The 27,365-nt window shown below is 36.0% G+C and overlaps 2 protein-coding genes across 4 annotated transcripts in view; one reads left to right on the top strand and one right to left on the bottom strand.

The window, feature by feature from the left end:
• LOC117316104 overlaps positions 1-27,365 on the top strand; it is an 84,515-nt gene that overhangs the window by 37,490 nt on the left and 19,660 nt on the right. For all 3 annotated transcript variants that reach the window (XM_033870595.1, XM_033870593.1, XM_033870596.1), the window contains 12 exons: positions 159-249; positions 647-703; positions 1,935-2,099; positions 3,085-3,159; positions 5,484-5,557; positions 20,901-21,034; positions 22,434-22,647; positions 24,580-24,617; positions 25,090-25,207; positions 25,813-25,923; positions 26,221-26,361; positions 26,596-26,683. In XM_033870595.1, coding sequence (XP_033726486.1) covers positions 159-249; positions 647-703; positions 1,935-2,099; positions 3,085-3,159; positions 5,484-5,557; positions 20,901-21,034; positions 22,434-22,647; positions 24,580-24,617; positions 25,090-25,207; positions 25,813-25,923; positions 26,221-26,361; positions 26,596-26,683 — 1,306 coding nt within the window. The remainder of the gene's footprint in view (positions 1-158; positions 250-646; positions 704-1,934; positions 2,100-3,084; positions 3,160-5,483; positions 5,558-20,900; positions 21,035-22,433; positions 22,648-24,579; positions 24,618-25,089; positions 25,208-25,812; positions 25,924-26,220; positions 26,362-26,595; positions 26,684-27,365) is intronic.
• On the bottom strand, positions 11,334-17,077 carry LOC117316105 (BTB and MATH domain-containing protein 38-like). Its single transcript, XM_033870597.1, has 3 exons — positions 16,964-17,077; positions 12,977-13,404; positions 11,334-12,482 (listed from the first exon to the last, which is right to left on the bottom strand). The coding sequence occupies exons 2-3, from the start codon at positions 13,371-13,373 to the stop codon at positions 11,953-11,955; spliced, it is 927 nt and encodes a 308-aa protein (XP_033726488.1). The 5' UTR covers positions 13,374-13,404; positions 16,964-17,077; the 3' UTR covers positions 11,334-11,952.

The raw sequence follows: 27,365 nt of genomic DNA, 5'->3' as shown, positions 1-27,365 counted from the left end.
GAATTACTATCAGTTGACTTAAATTTCCCTTTGTTTCTTTGCCTTTTTATCCTGAACTGTTTTCTGATATCTTGTATTGCTAAAAGATATCAAAGCCATATTCAGGTGTCATCATGAATGATAATTTTTACATCTTCAAGTATTTTATATTTGTGTAGGAAGAACGGCAACCATTTGGATCACGATTTGATGTCCCACCACGATTCAGGAAATTACAGCAAGCAGAGAGTAGCCGGCCAACTTTAATTAGTAAGTCTTGAATATATCAGGAAGAGCAAAAGTTTCTTTTGAGCTTTTAAATGTAAGATATTAGATATATTTGACGATTTGTTCTGTACTCTCTTAATACACCATTCACAAAATAGTTAATCTGGGAATGGGGATGAACGCACTTAATTGAAAGCCATGAAACTGTTTCTTACCCCATTGATTTGACGTCTCTTTAACCAATAACCTTTGTTCCACTGAAAAAACACCCCTTACCCCATAACAAATCAGGGTTCATCAGGCGATCTGACCTTTAGTCTGCTAGCTATCAGAACTGAAATGTTTTAAAACATTGAAATTATAAATCTGACTCTGGAATTGACCAGTAATCAACTTATATCTTATCTATATACATACTTAGTCTATTTTGTGTTTACAGAAGGTCCACCTAAAAAGACTTCACCAAAACGGCTGGACAAAACAGAATTTGACACAGGTCAGTTACTGGGAACGATAGTGACCGTAATTACTGTGAAGAAAAATATGATTGTGATATTGATAATAGCCCTTTTAGGCAGGGGTAGAAATAAGAAATAGCGTTTTCTGGCCCTGCTGTATATGGAGTGGCCTTTGGCATTAGTAGTCCGATACCTGCGGGGGAGCAGCAGGCAGCAAATATAGAAGCCTTTCAGTGCATGCTGGCAAATTTTGAGCTTGAAACTGAGTAAAATGCAGCAGTAATCAAGAATTTTGATTATTACAAGCACTATTGGTGTGTAAGAATAATTGTGCTTTTGGGTTTGAAAAGTGATAAGTTGATTCAAAATTTGAGTTTGAAGCAATAGTTGGCGACATGAAAGACATGCAGAGATTGTTTCCAATAATGTAATGGCAGCTGATGGGTTTCAAAAGTAAATTGACCAGTCCAATATAAGATCTACTGGCCTTCATAAAGCTAAATGGTGCCAGGCTAAGGAGCTTGCAGTTTTCTACTTCATAACCCTATACTGACTGATGTATTTTAAGTATGTGGGTGGCAGACGATGAAGTAGAAATTATTTTTATTTAAGTGTTCAGCAATAAAATAGCTTGGGCTTATTAGCAAGGAACGTTCTGGGAAATAAGGTACGTAGTTTATTTAACTGATGAACATTTCAACTAAAAGGTATATGGTTGGAGTATAGACTTGAGAGATTATATATTCAGTATATGGCAATTTTCTGGTTCTCTGGTATCTAGATTATAGGCCTATTTCCCAAAACATAACCCAGATGAAAGGATCCAGAAATTTGTTTCATGCCAAAGTCCCGTACTTTTACCAATGTTAACATAACAGTATAGACATTTTTAGAAAAAAAAATTGTGTTCAAAAGAAGCAAAAGCTTTTGATGTCTCAATCAAGAGACGATCGTAAACAGGAACTACTGAATTTCAGGAAGTAATTTAGTTTGCTCTCCCTGGGCTGAGGGAGTAACTATGTGGGCAGTAAAATTCAGGGAATTCATGATTCATGTATTAATTACTTTCATTTTGTTCTTTGAAATTGAAATTTAAAACCAAGTGATCACCTGATGTATAAACATGTATAAACATAGGATAGGTCCATGTGATTCATGTGAAAAGCTTTAAAATATTTAGTTTTGCAAGAAATGAGTGAGCTGTAAGATATGAATACACTTTTAAGTATACATCTATGTATTATAACAAGTGTGTTCTATGTTAATCAGTAATGAATGGGCGCCAGTTCTACGAAAGGCTGGAGAGTTATGCACGCCAGAACTTTGATGTGACCTCCCTGGCCATGGAATTCAATACCTTACCTGTGAAGATTGGCGGGTCAAAAGGTTATGTGAGCTCCCTCACCTTCGTTGGCAAGGTGTACGGTAGCGAAGGTATGTATTAACTGTAATCTAGTAGAAAATAGGTATAAATATAAAGGTGATAACTTGTTACAGTAGAGAGGAAGTTTAAAGTGCAAGTTCTTCTCAACAAATGCTTTCACAGCAGCAATGTTCTTTTTTAATGCTTAAACAACTTTCATGCCATGTTTCTTATTTCTCAGTTCTCTGAGAAAAAGAAGGCAAAGTACAGTACAACTCTGCATGTTAGTCACAGGTTTACTGCCTACATGACTTTGCCTATTGCTAGGGTTGTCTGTCCAGCTATAGTCAGTGTTGTGCTGGCTTTAGTTAGTCACATGTTTACTGCCTACATTTGGGGGTTGTTGTTATTGAAATAGGATTTATGATTTTGATGTCCTCTACAACTGCAGGTTTTTGTTTTGGATGTAAAACTCATCAAGTCTTTATATACGTTGGTATTTCACATCTTATTTGAGCATTGAGAAGCATGTCATTAGTCAGCAGTGTATGTCTAACTTGCTAAAGTCTTGTTGGCCTTTCTACTCGCTTTGCAATTTAGATGCACGTCAGTGCCAAGGTCATTTTGTATTTGGTTGCCTCTTGGTACAGGAGATTTGTAGTGACTGAATTTATTGAACACCTTCTAAAAACAATACTCCTTAACTGTCGTCTCAGCGGCAGTGAACCAATGACTTATGAGGCTGCCCTACCTCAATAAAATTTTGCATATAGGTCAGCTGTCCAGATTGACCACTGCTGTGCCCTGATTCTCAGCGTGTATATACATGACCCCAGGAGTGTTGGGGTATTTTGACCGGCTTTTCAGAAAACCAATCTATAGACAACTTTAACCTTTTTTGTAGAAAATCCTTTAATCAAGCACATGATCATTAAAAGCTTTTTAGCCTTATGTAAGGTTGAATTCATGGAGAGTTATAACTATATATATATCACTCCTGGTTGTTTTGTATAAAAATGTTAAATTCTCAAAACTTGATTATGTTTTACATTTTAGATGCCTTTGAAACTCCTGAGGAAGCAATTTACGCTGTGGCAAGGAAGGTTTGTTTGGACCTTGACTCCAATACGAGTAAGTCATTGATCTGGCAATATGCCCATATCTACTAGTAAACCCACTTTTTACAGCAGGGGTAATTATGGGTCATTACTTAAGAAGGTTGGGCAAAGTGGATGGGATTTTCCTATATTATAAAGCACATTCTGAGAATTTAGGGGATTTTCATTGGGTTAAAATCTCTAAATCCTATCGAGGAGTTTTCCATGATCCAGTTCAGTTAAGTTATTTTTTCTTGAGGTTGAACATAACTAAAGCTTAAAGCCGCATACTCCAAAATAACCTACAATTCTAGTTCCACACATGTATTGATGGCAATCCACGAGGCTCATTCTCACTCTCCTAACATTTAAATGATTATTGGATTGGGCGCTTGGCCGAGGAATCCTTGCGACATCAGTGTATAAAAATAACTCTCCGCATTTATTTTTATCACGAGATTTGTCATAGAGCCGAGAACGAGGCTACAACAACTTACTCTACACATAAACTACACACATGGCTGTTTCTTACATATCGATTATATGTTAACTTGCCTAATAATGCTCTTATTTTAACATATTAGTAAAATATTATCGTAATAACTGATCAATATAAACAAACATACAACTAAATACTTATCTTTAGAATATAGCAATATGGATACAACAAAACATTGATAAAATTCAGAGCGGTGAACCTGACTATGTTCTAGGAATATGGAACAAGCTAACAAGCAATTTCCTAAGGAAGGCCTGGGGTTTTGCTGATTCCAGTCCCCTATACGTTTCTTTTAGGCAGAATCTGTTTGCGTTTTTGCAGGCCCACGCTTTCGATGGTCCGCCATTTTGTGTTATGATAGCCCGCCCGTTGCATTGTGGGACTAATTTGCACAAAAACTTGGTCCGTCGGACTCTGTTATTATTTTGGGGAATTTCCCGTATACTATAATAAATACACAGTTTCCTCCAATTTTGGATTCGAAAAAATTTGTTAGGTTTATATTAAATTATTATACTATACTAAAAAAAAGAGGTTAAAATGTAAACGTTTATATATATTTCTTTAGGATTATGTGGCTTTAAGAGATGGAATTTGAAATAAAAATAGTAAAATGAAGTCATATTAAGTTGGCAGAATATAAGGAGATAACTACATTATGTAGCGGTTAATCTGATAACCAACATGTTATTGTCTCTCTGTATTGTCTTGTTGTCTGGTCACAATATTTCAAATGTCAAGATGAGATTCCAATCCCCATGTACAGTCAAACTTCGTTAACTTGAACTCAGATAAGATCCTGTTTAACTCGATGTATTACTCCGGTCCCAGCCAAAATTGTTCTTTTTCTTGTAATAAAAACTTGGATAATTCGAACTTGGGTAATTAAAAAAACTCGGTTATTTCAAAGTAAAATGTTGGTGCAGATATTATAAAACCTATGTAAAATGTACTGGTAATCCCGAAACATTATTTCTATTAAACGAAATATGTCAACAAAATACTCATCATACATCACAGTAAATTGTTTACAAATTTGAGCTCAGGAAATATCCCGTTTTCTTTTCAGTTTGTTATTAAATTACATTTAACATTACTGACTACATTTAACATTACTGACTATTGTTACTGTAAAAACTGTCTTTATTAAGATCCAACAGTATTGAATTGACAGACAGCACTTACATAAGCCTTTTGATGATTAAAGTAGTGCGATAATTATACCCAAGTTCGTGACACTGTCAAATTGTCCTGGTCACAATGTGCGATCAGGCACAGCATATCCTACACACCAGAAATCACATCCATGGCCAGGTAAAGCGTGGATTATTTCCAGGACTTCGTTTCTGATCAAATTGTAATCAGTGATTTATGGTTTTAAAACAGTTGGATCATATTTATGTGACTCAACTCCCTGAAAATGCTGTTAAAGATTGATGTGTACCGGCTGCTACTCCACTTGTCAACATGTGGCCTGTGCCGATATATTTGTGTAATTATGTATTATTTGCTGCAGATTTTGTATATTGTTTTTGTGTATTATGTGTTACAATAATATCATATGTACCAAGATAGAAATGATTTGGATAAATATTAAAATGCCAAAATCATGTGCTAATCTTCTTGTCTTTCACTCACTTAGAAATGACGAGTCAGACATGAAATATAATGTATTTATTGAAAATGTGGTTTTTAGCATAACTATTAAATACTATTTTGTTACGATTATTATTTGCAATCAAATAGACATGTTTCTGTTAAGGAATTTTTTAAAAGATATATCCGTACCAAAAGGGATTTTTTAAAAGATATATCCGTACCAAGACCAGACTTGAATGCTATCTTTATTTATTTTGTAGAGAGGGACAGCAGTCCAGCAGATAGGCCATCGTTGTCCGTATCCGAATCCATCCTCAAGTCACGTGTCAAAGAGGTAAATCTCCTTAATATCATACAGCTTTTCAACAAAACTCAATTCTCTTCCTTCACCGACTTCCAAACTGGGTTCACATTGGGAATCACTGTCTGTTTCAGTATCACATGTATATCTATTTATACTTTGTAGGTGTGCTTATTCCAGGAGATAATGTGGTACTGTATATGATGTAATTAACAATCTGGGCACTTTGCATCCTGTCATCAGAAGGTTCTGACTGCGATATACACACCTCTGTACTCTTGGAATATATGTCTTATCAAAGGCCTCCTTATGTGCCATATTCCAGATTAAGAGATGACTAATTGTAGAATCTCTAACAGATTAATCATGTAAACATTGTGGTCTCTGTTAAAGAGGCTTACCCGCAGACGGACCGGTAAACGGCACATCTCCGATCACTAAATAAACTTCAGTACACGTTTCTATGTGACAAAATTAGAGGCTTTCCTACTTTATTTCTTGAAAACAATTACAGAATATGTATTTAAAAGACGTTTTAAAACTCAACCTGAGAGGGAAATGTATGGAATATAACGTCAAATCTTCTTTGTAAATCGCCACTGCCTTTGAAGTTATCACAGTGCGGCACTGTGCACGTGCTTGTTTCTTTGATGTGTCAATCAAATTAGACTCCACTTTAAAGCGGGGACTTATTGCGGGTTGCGATTAAATAAATAATATTTAAAAAATGAGGTTTTAATATCACTTTTCAGCGTTTTATAAGGAAAATAAAATGAAAAACTCAACAATTCCAACAATCTGTCATGTGTAAAAAATCATTTTCTATTAGCCAATTTTTCTTATCTCTCTGCGGGCAAGCCTCTTTAAGGGTTATTCCTATAAAATATCTAGGAATGGGAGGATTCTAAGTTTGTCATATTAAGGGCTATTCCTGTAAAATATCTACGAATGGAAGGACTGCAGGTTTGTCATATTAAGGGCTATTCCTGTAAAATATATACGAACGGGAGGACTGCAGGTTTGTTAAACAGGACCACTGGAATAAGAGTTCAAACAATAACATATCAGCCACATTATTCAGATGGCAGTCGAATTGACTGGCTGTGGTTGGAATGTAGAGTCTGACAGTGTTATTTTCAAAAGAAATGCTGTAAAGATACACCACGGCGCACCTAAAAACTTATAAATAACTTTGGTTCGGTACACGATTTGGTTTTTTTAGTCTTTCAGTTTGGTCCGTTTTTTTGTATTGACTCAATTTTGGCTGAAAGTAACATTTCAGGTGACGTGAATTTTGATTGGTCTCCTATTAAATGTTGTCCAATTGCAGCTACCATTGTAAAATAAGTACATAGACATATGCAAAATGGCAGAATGAAACTTAAACACCCTCCTACAATTTAACGCTCTCTTGTTTGGCAAAATTTCAGATTTCTGGTAAACTCCGATGACAAATCAAAGCTACAAGTTATTTCACTGTTACATCATTACAAATGATATTAATAAAAACATAATTTATTGACTTCTTTGTGAAGTTTTACTTGAGTTGTTGACAATTTGTATCGTATCGAAATGACGTATCGTACCATGGGGAATATCATAATACGTATCATATCGTGGTATAAGTGTATCGTTACAGCCCTATTTACAGCCCTATTCAAAAGACATATATCAATCTAGTGATTGGTTAGGTTCCTTTTGTTGGAAACCAATGTAATGACTAAACTTTTCATGTAAGAGCCTTTGATTTTGTTTTGACATATTTCAAGAGTGCAGATGTTCATCGAGAGCAGAACCCTTTGATTTCAAAGATGAACACTTTGGAAAAATTTGAATGACTGCAGAACCGTCCAAAACTGAGCTTTTAAGAGACTTTTTTTTTCACAGAAGATGGTTGGTGAAGGTTTGGTCACTTGTATTTAAGTGTTTATATGTCTATGTAACTCTTCATTCCTTAACAGTGTGGAGATGGGATTCATAAAAGTGGATCATCTTCCATCATTTCATTATGTTTTGTATGAGTGGCTTATTAAATATTTTGATATTTTCATCCAAACCCTTAATTTAATTGTTATTCTAAATGTGATCTGGTCTGAATTGGTAGGGCACAGTGCAAGAAATGTTTGTAAGCTGTGAGTTCCTTAATGGCAACTCCATGTATGTTGTCTAGGGAGTTGAGAAAGACTGACTGGTTACAAAAGGCCCAATAACCACGTATAATAACTTGTGGATCACTTTGAGACAGATATATTACTGTGATGTAGCGTTCAATTTGAGACAGATATATTACTGTGATGAAGCGTTCACTTTGAGACAGATATATTACTGTGATGTAGCGTTCACTTTGAGACAGATATATTACTGTGATGTAGCGTTCACTCTGAGACAGATATATTACTGTGATGTAGCGTTCACTTTGAGACAGATATATTACTGTGATGTAGTGTTCACATAGAGACAGATATATTACTGTGATGTAGTGTTCACTTCGAGACAGATATATTACTGTGATGTAGCGTTCACTTTGAGACAGATATATGACTGTGATGTAGCGTTCACTTTGAGACAGATATATTACTGTGATGTAGCGTTCACATAGAGACAGATATATTACTGTGATGTAGCGTTCACTTTGAGACAGATATATTACTGTGATGTAGCGTTCACTTTGAGACGGCTATATTACTGTGATGTAGTGTTCACTTTGAGACAGATATATTACTGTGATGTAGCGTTCACTTTGAGACAGATATATTACTGTGATGTAGCGTTCACTTTGAGACGGCTATATTACTGTGATGTAGTGTTCACTTTGAGACAGATATATTACTGTGATGTAGCGTTCACTTTGAGACAGATATATTACTGTGATGTAGTGTTCACTTTGAGACAGCTATATTACTGTGATGTAGTGTTCACTTTGATTACTGTGATGTAGTGTTCACTTTGATACAGATATATTACTGTGATGTAGCGTTCACTTTGAGACAGATATATTACTGTGATGTAGCGTTCACTTTGAGACAGATATATTACTATGATGTAGCGTTCACTTTGATACAGATATATTACTGTGATGTAGTGTTCACTTTGAGACAGATATATTACTGTGATGTAGTGTTCACTTTGAGACAGATATATTACTGTGATGTAGTGTTCACTTTGATACAGATATATTACTATGATGTAGCGTTCACTTTGAAACAGATATATTACTGTGATGTAGCGTTCACTTTGAGACAGATATATTACTGTGATGTAGCGTTCACTTCAAGACAGATATATGACTGTGATGTAGCGTTCACTTTGAGACAGATATATTACTGTGATGTAGCGTTCACATAGAGACAGATATATTACTGTGATGTAGCGTTCACTTTGAGACAGATATATGACTGTGATGTAGCGTTCACTTTGAGACAGATATATTACTGTGATGTAGCGTTCACTTTGAGACAGATATATAACTGTGATGTAGTGTTCACTTTGAGACAGATATATTACTGTGATGTAGCGTTCACTTTGAGACAGATATATTACTGTGATGTAGCGTTCACTTTGAGACAGATGTATTACTGTGATGTAGCGTTCACTTTGAGACAGATATATTACTGTGATGTAGTGTTCACTTTGAGACAGATATATTACTGTGATGTAGCGTTCACTTTGAGACAGATGTATTACTGTGATGTAGCGTTCACTTTGAGACAGATGTATTACTGTGATGTAGCGTTCACTTTGAGACAGATATATTACTGTGATGTAGCGTTCACATAGAGACAGATATATTACTGTGATGTAGCGTTCACTTTGAGACAGATATATTACTGTGATGTAGTGTTCACTTCGAGACAGATATATGACTGTGATGTAGCGTTCACTTCGAGACGGCTATATTACTGTGATGTAGCGTTCACTTTGAGACAGATATATTACTGTGATGTAGTGTTCACATAGAGACAGATATATTAATGTGATGTAGCGTTCACTTCGAGACAGATATATTACTGTGATGTAGCGTTCACTTTGAGACGGCTATATTACTGTGAGGTAGTGTTCACTTTGAGACAGATATATTACTGTGATGTAGCGTTCACTTTGAGACAGATATATTACTGTGATGTAGCGTTCACTTAGAGACAGATATATTACTGTGATGTAGCGTTCACTTTGAGACAGATATATTACTGTGATGTAGCGTTCACTTTGAGACGGCTATATTACTGTGATGTAGCGTTCACTTTGAGATGGCTATATTACTGTGAGGTAGTGTTCACTTTGAGACAGATATATTACTGTGATGTAGCGTTCACTTTGAGACGGCTATATTACTGTGAGGTAGTGTTCACTTTGAGACAGATATATTACTGTGATGTAGCGTTCACTTTGAGACAGATATATTACTGTGATGTAGCGTTCACTTAGAGACAGATATATTACTGTGATGTAGCGTTCACTTTGAGACAGATATATTACTGTGATGTAGCGTTCACTTTGAGACGGCTATATTACTGTGATGTAGCGTTCACTTTGAGATGGCTATATTACTGTGAGGTAGTGTTCACTTTGAGACAGATATATTACTGTGATGTAGCGTTCACTTTGAGACAGATATATTACTGTGATGTAGCGTTCACTTTGAGACAGATATATTACTGTGATGTAGCGTTCACTTTGAGACAGATATATTACTGTGATGTAGTGTTCACTTGGAGACAGATATATTACTGTGATGTAGCGTTCACTTTGATTACTGTGATGTAGTGTTCACTTGGAGACAGATATATTACTGTGATGTAGCGTTCACTTTGAGACAGATATATTACTGTGATGTAGTGTTCACTTTGAGACAGATATATTACTGTGATGTAGCGTTCACTTTGAGACAGATATATTACTGTGATGTAGCGTTCACTTTGAGACATATATTACTGTGATGTAGCGTTCACTTTGAGACAGATATATTACTGTGATGTAGCGTTCACTTCGAGACAGATATATTACTGTGATGTAGCATTCACTTTGAGACAGATATATTACTGTGATGTAGCGTTCACTTAGAGACGGCTATATTACTGTGATGTAGCGTTCACTTTGAGACATATATTACTGTGATGTAGCGTTCACTTTGAGACAGATATATTACTGTGATGTAGCGTTCACTTTGAGACATATATATTACTGTGATGTAGCGTTCACTTTGAGACATATATTACTGTGATGTAGTGTTCACTTGGAGACAGATATATTACTGTAATGTAGTGTTCACTTTGAGACAGATATATTACTGTGATGTAGCGTTCACTTTGATTACTGTGATGTAGTGTTCACTTGGAGACAGATATATTACTGTAATGTAGTGTTCACTTTGAGACAGATATATTACTGTGATGTAGCGTTCACTTTGAGACAGATATATAACTGTGGTGTAGTGTTCACTTTGAGACAGATATATTACTGTGATGTAGCGTTCACTTTGAGATGGCTATATTACTGTGATGTAGCGTTCACTTTGAGACAGATATATTACTGTGATGTAGCGTTCACTTTGAGATGGCTATATTACTGTGATGTAGCGTTCACTTTGAGACAGATGTATTACTGTGATGTAGCGTTCACATGAGACAGATATATTATTGTGATGTAGCGTTCACTTTGAGACAGCGGTATATAAAACACCAAATTTTATTTTTATTATAATTGTTGGGAAATAGCAGTATTTATGTTTGGTTGAACAACTGGTGGCAGAAAATTGAGATTGTTCTGTAATTCTCTTGGTAGTAATGCGAACAGAAGATTAACTATGACACTATTTCTAAGTAATTTATTTCAGCAGTGAAGTAAATATATGGTTAAAATTAGATAGTTTATACATATTATTAAAATGTTGTATATTTATCTTTTTTAATAAAAATTTTAACAGGATATTTTAGCACCGTACCACTATCACTGTATATAATACTTTCTAATGCCGTGGTTCCAATGTGAGCAGCAGTCACTTAAGATAATTTCAGAATACCAGATATTGTCCCTCCATAGCGTAACTACAGTCAAGCTTTGTTATCTCAAACTCTGATAATTCAAGACCCTGCTTATCTTAATGAAAATTTCAGTTCTGAGAGTAAAATTTCTACATATATATAATAAACTTGATTACCTCAAACGTTTGAAGCTTTTTCACGACCCCACTGACTTCCAGATGTTGAAGATGTATCATGCTGAGGGATTATATCATTTGGTCTGAATATTTCTCTATATTATATAGTACTTTTTGGGGATATATCTCTAGAATAGCTATTCCTAAATAGGATATTTAAATTATGTCATTGGTTTAAACGGTAGAAAAAGTGATAAATTCTGTCCTACTTTAATAAAAAGGTGTGCATGAAACATCACTGATAACGGGACATATCGGGTCCGTGTTTGTTCTACTTCGGTGGGAAGTAGCGACGGAGATGCTGACCCCTCCCACACAAAGCTCGGATCTCTCGATTTATGTTCTCATTACAATCCAAACAGGAGAAGTTGAAATCTTTGTCTGTCACATGCTTGTAACATCGTTTATTGGGCACTCCCCAGATACCATGAATCGCTTGTAGACTGCTTTTCATGTTGTCCCGTTCCATTGTTAGCAGGTCACACTTACGACTCAGCGACGTCTCTTGTTTTGCCAAACTGCTGGCATAATCGCTCAGCATCTCTGTTTTGGCTTTTAACACATCCACTTTGGTTTCTGCACTGAGTTTTGCATAGTGAGGGTTACGTTCAAGTACACTTAAAGATTTTGTCTTTGAGAAATTGACACAATGACGATAGAGTGTGCGTAGTCTGAACTTTTGGGCAAGGTGAAGTGCTTCTAGACTGCTCTGTTGGGTGATGAGGAAATTCTCACAGCGATGTTTAATCTTATCTATCTGGTACTCCTCTGCTAACTCCAACAAGAACCGGACATTCTCATCTGAAAAGGGACATAATGATTCCTTTGTAAGAGGGAGACAACTCTTTAGAGAAAAAATGTAAACTTGGTTAAGGCTCTTGAAGTACTACTAAAGTTCACATTCTCATCTAAAACAAGGGAGACAATAACAATTCCTTTGTAAAGGGGAGACAACTTTTTAGAGAGAAAAAATGTAAAATTGCTAAAGGCTGCTGAAGTACTTACTAAGGTTCACATTCTCAACTGAAGCAGGGGAGTAACTATTCCTTGGTAAAGGGGGACAACTTTACAGAAAAAAGGAAAATTGATAAATGCTGCTGAAGCACTTCTAAAGTTCACATTCTCATCTGAAACATGGGAGATTAAACAATTCCTTTGTAGATGGGGAGACAACTCTTTAGAGAAAAAAGTAAGTAGGGGTTAGACTGGTGTTTGACGACAAGCAAAAGAAAAGAAAAAAAAACTCAGATGAAGGTGAAGCTTGTTTTGAGGGTATATAAAAACATAACATATACCTGAAATGGATTTCTGTGATGGGTAGATACAGTGCAGTAGTTCTGTAACCTCATTGATACGTTTACCGGGAAGAGGGATCTGACGAGCCTGCTGCTCCAGAAATCCGCCTAGAAACATTCTCCTCCACACTGGAGACCACTCCGCCAGGTACTGGCGATGCACGTGGAGTTCTGTCCCCTCTACCAGCAGTGTCACATCACTGAGTTCATCCTCCTGGGTAAAGTCTCGTAACACATGGGAGCTATTAGCTTCTTCTGTCTCACCATCCCCAGGGGTAGGGACAAGTAAGTCTGTTGTATGATTCTGGGTATGAGGAAATTGGTCGGATGGTTCTCCGAGGACTTGTGAGCCTGGAGGGGGATTAGGACTGTCTGCATTCTGCTGTACATCTGTCATACTGGGTTTGTGTGTCTACATCATAGAAGGGCTGTATAACCAACAAAAGAAAAACTTTGTAGTTCAATTCTCACTTTAAAAGTGTGGTTTTAATAAACATTGTCAGACTTTTACAGAAATGGAATGCAAACATCAGTAGAGACTAAAAGCACTACATTTCAGCCTTTTTTTACCCATATACAATTGTATGTGATAATTTTCATTGTGACTGTTGTTGGTGAATGGCCTTCATATGCAGTACCAGTTACTAGTCAGTATGTCAGTTATTTAACAACATGACAGATGTGTTTTGCTTACCTCATTTGTCATTGCATTGATGGTGAGTTCATCAAAAAATAAAATGAAAAATAAAATTAAAAAATGAAAAATGTGATTTGAAGACTTCTGAAAATATTAATAAAAAAAAAAGATGTATGGGGAACTACGAAAATGTATTCACTTGATTTAGTAGAGATCTAAAGCACATACTAGGCTAATGTACTAGGAGATACAGGGAACTATCTATTCTTGAGTGGGAAAGGGCTTATAATGCTGTAGATCGTGAGTTCGAGGCCCGGTCAGGGCACAAGTCAAAAAGTTGTATTCTTTTGTCATTTGTGTTGCTAAGTTATATATATATATATATAACTTAGCAACACGAATGATGATATATATAACTTAGCAACACAAATGACGAAGGAAGACAACGTCCTATATCTTGTAAAGGTACATGAAATTATACTAATTCACTGAGCTACTTGTGTTTTGTTAATGATACTTTGTCTGTTCAGTTCATGGTATATGACCTTCTGTATATGAAATAACATTCAGAATGTTGTACAGGGTTGCTCAAAGCACAGGGGCTTGACAGGTTTGTATGACCCAGAATGAAAAGTTAACTCCACGGTCAGACAAAGTGATCTCGGCTTTGGAGCAATGGGTTAATCTTTCACTCTGCCTCATAGAACCCATCAAGTCAAGACAATTAACCCCACAGTCCGACCCCTTCATCACTGAGAGTGACCTTAAGGGGTTGATTCTCATCCTTAGTCATAGGAACATGTCAAGTACCTCATGCCCCTGTGGCTCAAAGCACTGTCAGTGTATAGGTATACAAACTAGGTAGACATTTAATTTGAGAAGCCGATGAAAGCATCCATCATTATGTGATTTAGATGTTGTAAATATAAATAAGACCGGGTAATAAACCCTGTCAGTATTTGTACAGTCTGTTTGTCGAGATAGATACCATGTACAAGGCTGGGATCTCTCTGACAGTGTTTGACACTGGTTGTCTCAATTGCCCACCAACCGCAGAAGGTAAAGACACATCAACCTAAGTACACTTCTAAATAATTTGTATAACAGCTCGTTTGATCTGTACGTTAGTGTGTCTGTCTATATAAGGGTTTTGTTTCAAATTTACATGTACTTTTAAATAAAATATTCAAAACGTTTTTAAAACAAATCCACCGAGAGTTGCATAACTAGTAAAAACAGTTGGCTATGCCTTTTCCAGTGCATAGTACTGATGTTGTGAATAAATTGTGCTGAAACTTGGTAGATGTTATCTATATCGTTTAAAACTCACATGACCCAAAGTCAAATTTTTAAATTTCTAAAACATAAATCGGAGCAATGCTGGATGTAATGTCTGATTATTTGCATCAAGCTTGTTCTGTATTTTCTTCTGTTGATGGTGTTGGTGTGGTTTTGTAAGATATAAGGGCCTTGACTAGTATTTTCTTCTGTTGATGGTGTTGGTGTGTTTATTTTAAGATAATGTACCTTGCCTGTGTTATGACACTGCAGGAACTGCAACTGGTAATGCCAGTTAAAGCAGTACATTGAATGTAATAGAAAATTATTGATGAAAATCTTCAGTTTTTTGCAAAATGCATGTCCTCAAGATAGCAAAAGTCATATGACAACCATGTCTACAGAGGGTAGGGCTACAGGTAATGACAACCGTGTCTACAGAGGGTGGGGCTACAGGTAATGACAACCATGTCTATAGAGGGTGGGGCTACAGGTAATTAGGCTACATGACAGTTAAGTCGTATGACAACAGTCTACAGCGAAGGTCATTTGACAACCATGTCTATAGAGGGTGGGGCTACAGGTAATTAGGCTACATGACAGTTAAGTCGTATGACAACAGTCTACAGAGGGTAGGGCTACAGGTAATAAGGCTACATGACAGTTAAGTCGTATGACAACAGTCTACAGCGAAGGTCATTTGACAACCATGTCTACAGAGGGTAGGGCTACAGGTAAGAAGGCTACATGACAGTTAAGTCGTATGACAACAGTCTACAGCGAAGGTCATTTGACAACCATGTCTACAGAGGGTGGGGCTACAGGTAATAAGGCTACATGACAGTTAAGTCGTATGACAACAGTCTACAATGAAGGTCATTTGACAACCATGTCTATAGATGACAGTGCTATATGACAGTGAATGTCATATGACAACAGTCTACAATGAAGGTAATTTGACAACCGACAGGGAAGTCGTATGACAACAGTCTACAGTGAAGGTCATTTGACAACCATGTCGATAACTGACAGTGCTATATGACAGGGAAGTCGTATGACAACAGTCTACAATGAAGGTCATTTGACAACCATGTCTATATATGACAGTGCTATATGACAGGGAAGTCGTATGACAACAGTCTACAGTGAAGGTCATTTGACAACCATGTCTATAACTGACAGTGCTATATGACAGTGAATGTCGTATGACAGCAGGTTCTACAGATGCCAGGGCTGCTGATGGAGCCACTTCAATGTACTATCTCACTGATTGTGTGAACTTTGGTAACCTGAGCAGGGCAGTGTAACATACAGTACCTGACACACATATCCTAAAACAACCCCCACCCATATCTCTTAATCACCACCCCCACTGACACAGAGCATTCTGACTAAAGACTACCAGGAGAAATACGTCTGTTTTACACTACAAGTTCAGCTGGTATCAAACCTCACAACTACACACTACAAGTTCAGCTGGTATCAAAACTCACAACTACACACTACAAGTTCAGCTGGTATCAAACCTCACAACTACACACTACAAGTTCAGCTGGTATCAAAACTCACAACTACACACTACAAGTTCAGCTGGTATTAAAACTCACAACTACACACTTAAAGTTCAGCTGGTATCAAAACTCACAACTACACACTACAAGTTCAGCTGGTATCAACACTCACAACTACACACTTAAAGTTCAGCTGGTATCAAAACTCACAACTACACACTACAAGTTCAGCTGGTATCAAAACTCACAACTACACACTTCAAGTTCAGCTGGTATCAAAACTCACAACTACACACTACAAGTTCAGCTGATATCAAAACTCACAACTACACACCTGTTATATAATTTTGATATGGCTGTGGACCCATACACCAAGCATTGGCTTAAATACAAAGGATATTTCACATGAAAAAACAAACAATGCACCTTTTGTTAATACAAGTGTATACTGTATTCTTCTGTTACATGCTAATATTGGTTTTTGTACCTGTGTTGTTATATTTAGATACTTGTATATGCACAAGTAAGTAAATTTCAGGTGTAAAACAATGATATGCCTACCTGGAGTCGGTGACGTACAAATTCCCAACCATGATGAAAAAATCAGTTTGTCAAAAATCACATCAGGTAATGAGAACGTACATGCAACATCCATTTGCCATTTGAGAGAGTGTACAAGTTTACAGGTAAATACCTTACCTGGCGGACCATCCACTCAGGTAGATCTACCACCACACCTGTAAAGGTGTACCATACACAGGTTCACATAGGTATAATACAGGCATGACATTTTATGTCTCTAAAGCATCATTAGGTTGTCATTCAATCAACAGTATCTTTATGATAGCGATATTCTCAAAAATGTATGCATATTCTATTAAGATATAAATTGTTACATTGTAAGTATCTGAAATCACCAAGTTTATTTGTTAATAGTAGTAATAGAATGTCCAGCTTGGATGGGAATTTTTCGTTTAAAAAATCGGTAGACTAACAATGCATTTGGGCACATATACTGTACATGTACAACAGGAAAATTGATTTAAAACTCTTTATGGGAATTATTGATATGAATTTACTAAGTAAACATTATCATTAATCCTGACAATTTAGTAATTTACATTTATCTGAAACTTAAGATTTTAAATGGGTCCTCAGACCATATTGAGTTCATTTCTAAGTGTACAACTCATAATTGTAATGTCATGATTTCTTCATCTTTGATCTGCTTCAAAGCAGTATAATTACTGAATTAATCTCAGTTTTCGTTTGGTATTGAAGTTGAGTTCTAGGTGGTCGTTGGGCTCAGTAGTAACACACTTGCCTTTCACCTAGGTGGCAGGGGTTCGATTCCCTGATCAGACGTGAAAAGGTATGGGGTCACCTGCCTGATCACGCGAGTTTTCCCCGGGTACTCCTATTTCCTCCCACAGTTAGACAACTCCTTTCCTGCTACAATCCTGGCCAACAAGTGTGATTTATATAAGTCAATGTAAATTGTTTTGCATTTGCTGTAAAAAGTGAAAAGTTCAAGTGGATTTCTGATGTTGTGAAGGTCAAGTAGCTGTGTAATTCTTGTTCTTGTGTGCTTTCTGTAGCGAGTTTTATCATTTTCTAAAGCCTATTGTAAATTTGAATAACAAGGGAAATTAGAGTGCCCTATCCACTCCACTTTTACACTACTCCCTCCTTCATAATGTCTTCACCTCCAAAGACAACCACATCCCAGGTCCTTTAGCTCTAAGGAAGCCTCTCAACCTCCTTTAGCTTTCACTTGGGAGTGGTAAATGGTACCAAATCTGTAACGGGAAGGACCTGCCAGCACTGGGGCTCGAACTAGCGACCTCTCCAGGCAAACAGCCTACCACTAGGCTAAAGGGAAAATCCTGCTAGTAAGGTGACCTATACTCTCCACATTCACACAAGCAGTAGGAGGGCTCAGAGGAACCTGGGTTGTGATCATGTTTGTGCGGGAAGACATTTTGAAGGCTAGATTAGTGAAAATAATAAGGGCACCTTCCTTACTCAGGCAAACAGGAATCTCCCTTCAGCCAAGTAGCAGGATCTCTGGTTAGAGAGTAAAGCTGGATGTATTTAACATAATTTTTCATGTTCCTGTGTTGTATCTATTAAGTATCGATGAAAAAAGTGATGACTTTACAGTATGTCTGTTTTATATTCCTTTGCTGTACAGCTTGGTACCTGTGTAAAAATGATCACTTTATATCACTATGTTATGTTAATTGATGAACGTGTTCTGTGGCTGTGTAATCATACAATGTTAACATATTTTCTTAACCCTGTGCTTTGGTTCCATCCAGAATACTTGTATCTATATTGACAAATTACTGTATTTGATCATTATTGTATTCTTTTTTTCCCTTCAAATTGTCTCATGAGTTTACACGCGCTCAATATCTGTATAATATACAGTGAGTTGGGGATCTGGAGAATGTTTAGTCCATATAAGATAAATCTGTAAAGACGTACCCCAAGTGTGTTTCCTACATTGTCTGCTCTACTCGGGGTCCCATTGATGGCCTTCCTTTGATTCCTTTATCAATATTAATTTTACCTTATATCAGAACACAATGGCTGCAGTAATCCACGAAAGTAAGGCTGTTCTTACTGGGACAAACTTAACTATCTTAATATAAAATTATCATTTTAAATAATTCAACCAGAAAATCAAATTAAGCAATAGACTTTAAACTTATTCATTTAAAAAGATTCAAAAAAATAACGACATTTGTACAGTTCTTTTTACATTGAAAGAAAATTTGAGGGAAATAAAGACAAATAAAATAAGGATTTTTTAAGTTGACAGAGCTTCAAAGATAATAATTTTTCTGTAAGTAATGTATTGATCACCTAGTATTTCACTGCAAGATCAGTAAAAAAGATACAAAGCTTAGTCAGCTTAGTATGTTAATTTGACTTTCATAAAAATATTGTTCAGAAATTTGAATATTTTAATGTTATAATAACATGATCATTTTGAACCATGGGATGGTACATATATTCTGTCTCCAGTTAGATAATGCAAGTAATGTCAAAATCAACTGGAATGTGTTTTTTTCCAGATTTCCAACCACCCTGTGTTAAGCTGACGTGTATAGGGATCGAGCCCAGGACATTTAAATATTTGTAGTGTAGATCACCTTCACTGTTCATGGCTTGGTTTCACTTGCTGAGAAAATTGTTGTTGTATTTATTCAGAGTGTACGTGAATGTGTTGAATATGAATTACCTGTTTCATTGCATAATGACAAAGACAAACTCCAAATAGAAAACAGAATGTATATATACCAGAGGAACAAAAACTACCAGGATCTTAGAGTAATGCTCTTGTGCTTCTACTGTTGAGTTCTCCCACTGGTATAATAAAAGGAAAATTAATTTGAGAAAGGTTCTGTTGTGCTGAATGCTAATGACTTGTTAGGAATAACCATGTTTGTTTACTTCGTCCTTGTAACTGCTGATGACTGTTGTTAGGAATAACATATTTGATTACCTCTTTCTCCTAATAAACACCCTCTAAGCTTTTCTGTTAAAAATCATCCATCTTCGAGTATAGCTCCCTTCTCTCTCTCCTGGTGTAAAATGTGAAAATGTTAAGTGTTTTTCATAGTCGCCATGACTACATTGGAATTACCATATCCAGCCCTACAAGAATGATTAATAAAACTGTTTCATAGTCGATGTAAGATATTTAAGACATAAATAAAAAAAAATTCTGTATCCATATTCTTGTCTAATTCCATGGTACACAGAGTTTAGCCCACTGTCAGCCCCATTTTAGCCCCCCCCCCAGCTAGATTTCAGATTTGCTTGATTGACTTAGTCACGCTTAAAGCATGAAAGAAGAGGTATTTTTGGAAAGTAGATATTAAAACATGGCTGACATAGATTTGATTTCTATATAGATGTATGCTATAGTAAGGCAGTATGACATAAATCCAAAGTCATATTCTATGGAGTAAGATATCAAGTTCATGAAATTATGTAGTAACTTAAGGTGATGATGGTATAATCATTTTCCGTAATTACATCTCACCTGCCTAAGGAATCATGACATGGGGCTTGTAGCATGCTTGGATAAAAGGCTATCTAAGTTTATTTAAATTAATGTCCATGACCTACTTATGGTCACAGAGGTTGAATCTGTAAAAAAAGGATATCTGTACAATAACCATAATGAAAAAAAGTCCAGGGTCATGCTAGGAGTCCAGTAGCATGCTGGGATGATGGTTTTAAAGAATATATTCAAAAGAGTCAAATTAGCTTACTCTCATATATTGGCAATGAAGATGTTTTCTACTTTAAAAATGCATAAGTGGCAGGTCAGCGATACAGGCCCACTGGACCTCTTGTTCTGTAATAAAACTGTCTCCATCGAACGTTATCTTACATTTGAGACATGATGGAGAGACTTGAATGTCCTTGTTTGTCCATTAATCATAACCTTTATCTGTGATATGGGGATTCTCTTTTGTAGTTGTTATGCAACAAAGCAAATGGTCTATGGAAGAAACGTATGCTGGAGCTTTACAAGGACCGGTTCAAGGAGGACCCACCAGATCACCTGTTTAGCCTCATCAAACAGTGGAAGGATGTGGCTTCCATACAGGAGTAAGTTTCTTATTTGTACCTTATCAGAAATTCTTGTTACTCTTTGAAGTCTTATAGGAGTCATAACATTTGTTTGTTTTCCAGGTGCCAATATGGTTTCTAGTATGTACTTGTAAGTTGTATGATGATGAATCAGTTTAATTGACCTGTATATTCATATATAGAAAGGGGAAATGTTTTTTTTTGATAAGAACAAAATACAAGTTCTGTCATCATTAGAATTGAAACCCATACCTTAACATTGTTGAATGCCAAGCACACAATCTGATGTATAATTACAGGAAGTATACCGATCACATAACTGTTTAAAACTTTAAGGTAAAATAGTGAGTAAGCTGGTTTTAGGTAATCATTCTATGTTGGTTAGGTATTTTCAGGTAACATCTTCCTTTTGTTGTGTGCATGAATCAAAAACAGAATTAGAAGAATTAGCTAGAAAGTATTACATAAGTGATCAAAAACTCAGTCTAATTCGCTCAAACTCTTTTTTTCTATTAAATGGAATTCAATAAAACTTTGTTGCATAAAATGTTACAAGATTAACTTTAATTTTGTATAAAAAATTGAAATTGAAAACAAAAGGGCCACCATAGAGATGACTTCTGATTGGTCGAAATTTAGATATTGTTCGATTTTGATGAAGTTTAGCATGTACATTGTAGATGTAGTATGGTACTGCGAAAACAATGGCAGTGTTTATATTTGGAAAAAACAATATGGCTGCCATTTCCTATCCTCGGATTGGTCAAAATTTAAATATTGTCTGATTTTGATGAAATTTGGTATACATGTTCACCACTGTTCACTTTTGCAACCTCAGTTTCAGATTTTTAGAAAATGGTCGCCATTTACTGGCTTTGATTGGTCAAAATTGCTTGAAATTTTACTTTTGTCAAAGTTTCATGAAAATTTGTATATAGGAGTATAAGGGGACTGCAAATTCAATTGTATGGGTTCGGCTGCCAAAGTAACCACATGGAAGTTTCTGATTGGTCGAAATTTAGATATTGTGTGATTTCTTTGAAAATTGGTTTATAGGGGTTTTAGGGACTGCAAATTCAACTGCATCAGTTTTTTTGCCATAGAGACCACATTTTGGGGTATGAGTTGGCCCCCGGACAAAAGTTCTAGTTAAGTTCTGGAGTGTTGATTATTCAAATAGATAGAACAATTCAGGTCTGTAACTTGTAGTTCATTATGCATTTATTGGTTATGTCATGGTGTTAGCAGGAAGTTCAATTTATATCATTATCTGTACAATAACCATAATAAATGTAAAGGTTATATCGCTAGATCTTAGACAATTTCCGTTCATGTTATACACAACCACTGTACAAAGCTTCTGAAGGGAAATTCTATAAAGTGTAGTTTAACTTGTAACATTGTCTGTTTATTATAGGAGTGCAGTACCAGACAATGAAATCATCACACCGGTGTCACAGACAAATCAAGAGGCAACAAAACCTGTCAGTCAGACCTCCAGGGCAGCCCAACCTTCAAAAGTAACATCATCACCTGTTGTCCCTCAGTTAACCTACCAGCCACCCTTACCAACAACACAACCTGCTGTCACAAAAGTACAGCAAAGGGCAGATAACTCTTCCATTATGAAGGTAAGGAAAATCTGCTGTCACAAAAGTACAGCAAAGGGCAGATAACTCTTTCATTATGAAGGTAAGGAATATCTGCTGTCACAGAAATACAGCAAAGGGCAGATAACTCTTCCATTATCAAGGTAAGGAACATCTGCTGTCACAGAAATACAGCAAAGGGCAGATAACTCTTCAATTATCGACATACATGCCATACCTCCCGGCGTGAGACAAAATCTCCCTTATTTTCAAGTCATTTATTTCCTCCCGGCAGGAGAGCCAAAATTCCCGTATTTTGTAATTCCCTCCGGTATTTTTGCCGACGCCATTTTTGTTTACAATACAGTGTTTTTCTCGCGAGATTTGGCTAAATTTAGCAATCACGTGATCCATCTGTTCACGTGATCACTCAATCAAAATGGCGCCTGTTGGACACGGCTTTCACACGAAGCTCTGGCTAGTGTTATGTTTACGCTAGAATATCTATCACCATGAAATAAAGGCAAGTCGCTTACAAACAATTTTAACCCCCTTAGCTAACAGACTTGAATTATGGTTTGTTTTCTTTTAGGACCATACTTTGATGATGGTAATTGATACAGAGTCTGGTCAGACGCAAAATCACACGTGTTTTTCATTTACCATGTGTATCGTTGATCAGTGATAGCAAGATGAAATCCGATAATTTCTTTTAGAAAACTATCAAAATTAGCACATCTGTTGGTCGTTACAAAGTGGTCAATCATGGTGTTTACAATGACTGTACAGTCCATGACAGAGACAATATACAAAATCTAGAATGATCGTGATAAGATTTACTGCAGTCTCCTAACATTAACATCTTCCGTTCTCATAATTTCATGTATACACTTGCACACTTGGAATATTTTTATATCTAAATGGTCCAACATAAGGTATCCCACAGGACATTTCATGGTGATTTTTACAACTGATGTGTTCCCTCGGAGTGGATCAAGCTTTCTAATTTTAAGAAAATCCAAACTGATAAATGAATAACTTGCTTGTCTTAATCTTTAGCTACATGTAATTATAATATACCCTTTTCAAATGCTGTTATGCAATGTGCATAAAGCTGTGAAACTTTTTGTGTTACATAAAAAAAATCGGAAAAAAATTCATATCATCAGAATCTGAATGTATACTTATTGCATTTTTTACCTTATACAACTTTTTGTTGTTTGCATATACAATATGATTAATATCTAAAATAAATACAAATATTCTTTATCACTTTCAAAATTAGTTAATTGCTAAAAAATTGAGTAAAAATGTCGATATTTATGTCGCGCACAAATCTCCCTTATTTTAGGCAAAATTCCCTTAAAATAATCATCAATCTCCCTTATTGGTCTCCCAAAAATATGGCATGTATGTATCGAGGTAAGGAACACCTGCTCTTACAGAATTAAGGTAAGGGTAGATAACTCTGCCACCATCTAACAGTAATCTTGGGTATGAAATCTTCTGTAAGCGTTCATTGTCAAACTGTTGATCTAATTTACAGCTTGATCAGGTCTGATTTGGTTTAGATACACAATGAAGATCTATAACCTTGAAAATGTGCATCTATTTCAACATATTTCATGCATTTCAGTACAATAATCTATGTGATTCATGGGATTTCGGTGGGAGTGACATGGTCCATGTTTATCTCAAATGCTGATAACTCAAAAACTGTGCTTAACTCAAAACTTCTATGTAAAATAAACTTGGTTACCTCAAATACTTCGACCTCCTCAAAGTTTTTTTCCTGACCCCACTGACTTTGAGATAATGAGATATGACTAGGCCTTATTTAAATCAAAATATGTAAATAGGGAAAGAAGCGTTGAATGAAATAATTGACCAGAAGCTTTTTTTTTTACTTGTAATCATGTACACATGTATGCTTTCATTTTCTTTTTTCCATAAATTTAGAATGTTCTTTTGCAGGATCTTAAAATTCCCAAAGGAGAACCACTGCCATTAGAGTGAGTATATACAAAAGCTATTCGGTTTTGTCATTTAGAACTTAAAGGGGCCAAAATGGCAGAGTAGGTTAGAGCATCAGCCTATGTATAAGATGTATGAAATGGGATGCTCCCTGCCTGTGCTGTCATGGTTGTGTCCTTGGGCAAGAGGCTTTTCTCTCATTGCTCTGCATAGCATGCGACATGTCTCCTGTATGTTACCCATATGTTCAGTGAGGTAGCAATCAGCTACTACAAGGATACACCACCTCAAAATGACCCTGGCTGTTCACTTGGTGAACCCAAACCTCATTTTCAATAGTCTAAGAGTGAATTTGTTCTTTGTCTATTTCAGTATTTTAATTTTGTGCAAAGATCTTCAGATAAGTTAATCAATATATTTAGGTATAAATAAGTAATTGTCTTCTGCAAATGGTTGAATCAAAATCTGTATGACTTTGCACATGTGAGAATTATACCTTGTATGTTGTAGTGAGAAGGTGACAGTGTACATCACATTTTTCCACAACTGTGGGTACTTTTGTGTACAGAGAGAAGACTCACCCATAGAGGAGATTTCTGCCCTCCTCTTTGCCCAGGCTTCCAACAAGGTGAGTCGAAATGTTTCCTTAGATCGAACCTGAAACAAGCTGACTCTGAAAACTTTCCTTAGACCAAACCTAAAACAAGCTGACTCTGAAAACTTTCCTTAGGCTTAAACTCAAACTAGCTGACCCTGAAAACTTTTCTTAAATCTAACATCAAACAAGCTGACTTTGGAAACTTTTCTTAGACCAAACCTCAAACAAGCTGACTCTGAAAACTTTCCTTAGGCTTCAACTCAAACAAGCTGACTCTGAAAATTTTTCTTAAATCTAACCTGAAACAAGCTGACTTTGGAAACTTTTCTTAGACCAAACCTCAAACAAGCTGACTTTGGAAACTTTTCTTAGACTTAAACTCAAACAAGCTGACCCTGAAAACTTTTCTTAAATCTAACATCAAACAAGCTGACTCTGAAAACTTTTTTTAAATCTAACCTCAAACAAGCTGACTTTGGAAACTTTTCTTAGGCTTATCCTCAAATAAGGCAAGCCTGAAACCTTTCTTGCAATAAACCTCAAACCTCTAACCTCAAAGTGAGTTTTCTTCGGTAATGATTTTCGGGAGAAAATGTTAATCTTTGTGAATCAGTGGAATGTGTTAAATGTTTTAGGGGACAAAGCCCACACGATCAGAATTGTCTCCGGGTAGATTCTGTGCTTCCATGTACAGCACTGATGGAAGTTGGAGCAGAGCTGAAGTCCTCGCCAAAGATGACATTGGTGTAAGTCTTATCTTTTATATTTACAATCTGCAGATTTTGTTTTCTTTTATCAGATTTTATCTTTATATTTACAATCTGCAGATTTTGTTTTCTTTTATCAGATTTTATCTTTATATTTACAATCTGCAGATTTTGTTTTCTTTTATCAGATTTTCTCTTTTCGATAAAAACAATTTTGTTCTCGGTTCTCACATAATTCAATTAATATCAGTGGTTTCAAAACAAGCATGGATAAGCTAATTATCTATACTTCAGTGAACTTTTCCATGTGTTAATTGTGGATGTCTTTGGTTTCAGTGTGGTGTTGAAGTGCTCTACGTCGACTTCGGTAATACAGAAAAGTGTTTCCCAAGCTCTATGCAGTGGCTCTGTGAGAAGTCGGCTGCTTTCCCGGTTCAGGCTGTGTACTGTAGTCTTTATGGAGTCAAACCTTTACAGGTATAAGTATAGTGATAAAACATCTATATTGTTAAACATGTTATTAATTAGATTTATCTCCAAACCATAAAACTGTTAACAATGGCATTAGGATCTGTCAAAGCTCTGAGGAAAGTCCTCAAACTGGAGATCTCCAGTTTGTCAACATTTGATCCTTGACAGGTATATTTAAACGTACAATGTCAGTAACATTCAGTCTGCAGTATCTCGGACTTTAAACATTTGTTTTTACAGGATGGACTCTGGACAGAAGAGTCACAGAAGAAGTTTCTGGAGCTGACCCAGGAGGAGGCTCTGCTTGCCCTAACCCATGGCTTCACAGGTACACGATGTGACATGTAGTTAGTTACATTAGAACAAGGTTCTGCTTGCCCTAACCCATGGCTTCACAGGTACACGATGTGACATGTAGTTAGTTACAGTAGAACAAGGCTCTGGGAATCTATAACACATCACGATCATGAAAAATATTAATACAAACAATGGATCTATTGTTCCCAATACTTGGGACATATTTTCAATGAACCCTAGGAGAATATTCAATATTTTGTGAAACTGTAAGTAGATCCCAGAACATTAACTTAGTGTATGTTGGGTATCTATTCTTTATATCTTCTGTATAGCAGAAAATTTGTCACAATTGATTACAGACGTTCAAGAGACAATTTCTGGGTAGAATATATATATGACTTTCTGAATATGAAAAAAGAATTGAACAACAGATGTAATTTACACCTCCAAATGTTTCTTCTTGTAAACATATAACAAAATGACTAGTTTGAATATTTGCTCTTCACAGAAAAATTACTTACAAAATTTCCGGTTGAAATATTTGTTCTTCACAGAAAAATCTTTATTCACTCAGTGTTGATTTCCATTAGATCTACAGATAGTGACCATTAAGATTAAGAGATATTGAAGAGATTAAGGTAAACAAGATATTGTAGATCTCTGTTTTCATTGTGATGAACTCTGCCTTTCATACTTGTCCTTTGTCAGGCATT

The sequence above is a fragment of the Pecten maximus genome, chromosome 18, assembly GCF_902652985.1.
Source record: "Pecten maximus chromosome 18, xPecMax1.1, whole genome shotgun sequence".
NCBI lineage: Eukaryota > Metazoa > Mollusca > Bivalvia > Pectinida > Pectinidae > Pecten > Pecten maximus.
The sequence above is the reverse complement of the archived record's forward strand: the minus strand, read 5'-3'. Positions and strand labels throughout refer to the sequence as shown.

Coding starts and splice junctions, on each gene's coding strand:
- LOC117316105 (XM_033870597.1), bottom strand. CDS start 13,373: ATGACAGATGTACAGCAGAATGCAGACAGTCCTAATCCCCCTCCAGGC. Junction 12,483..12,976: donor ATCACAGAAATCCATTTCAG/GTATATGTTATG, acceptor GTCCCTTTTCAG/ATGAGAATGTCCGGTTCTTG.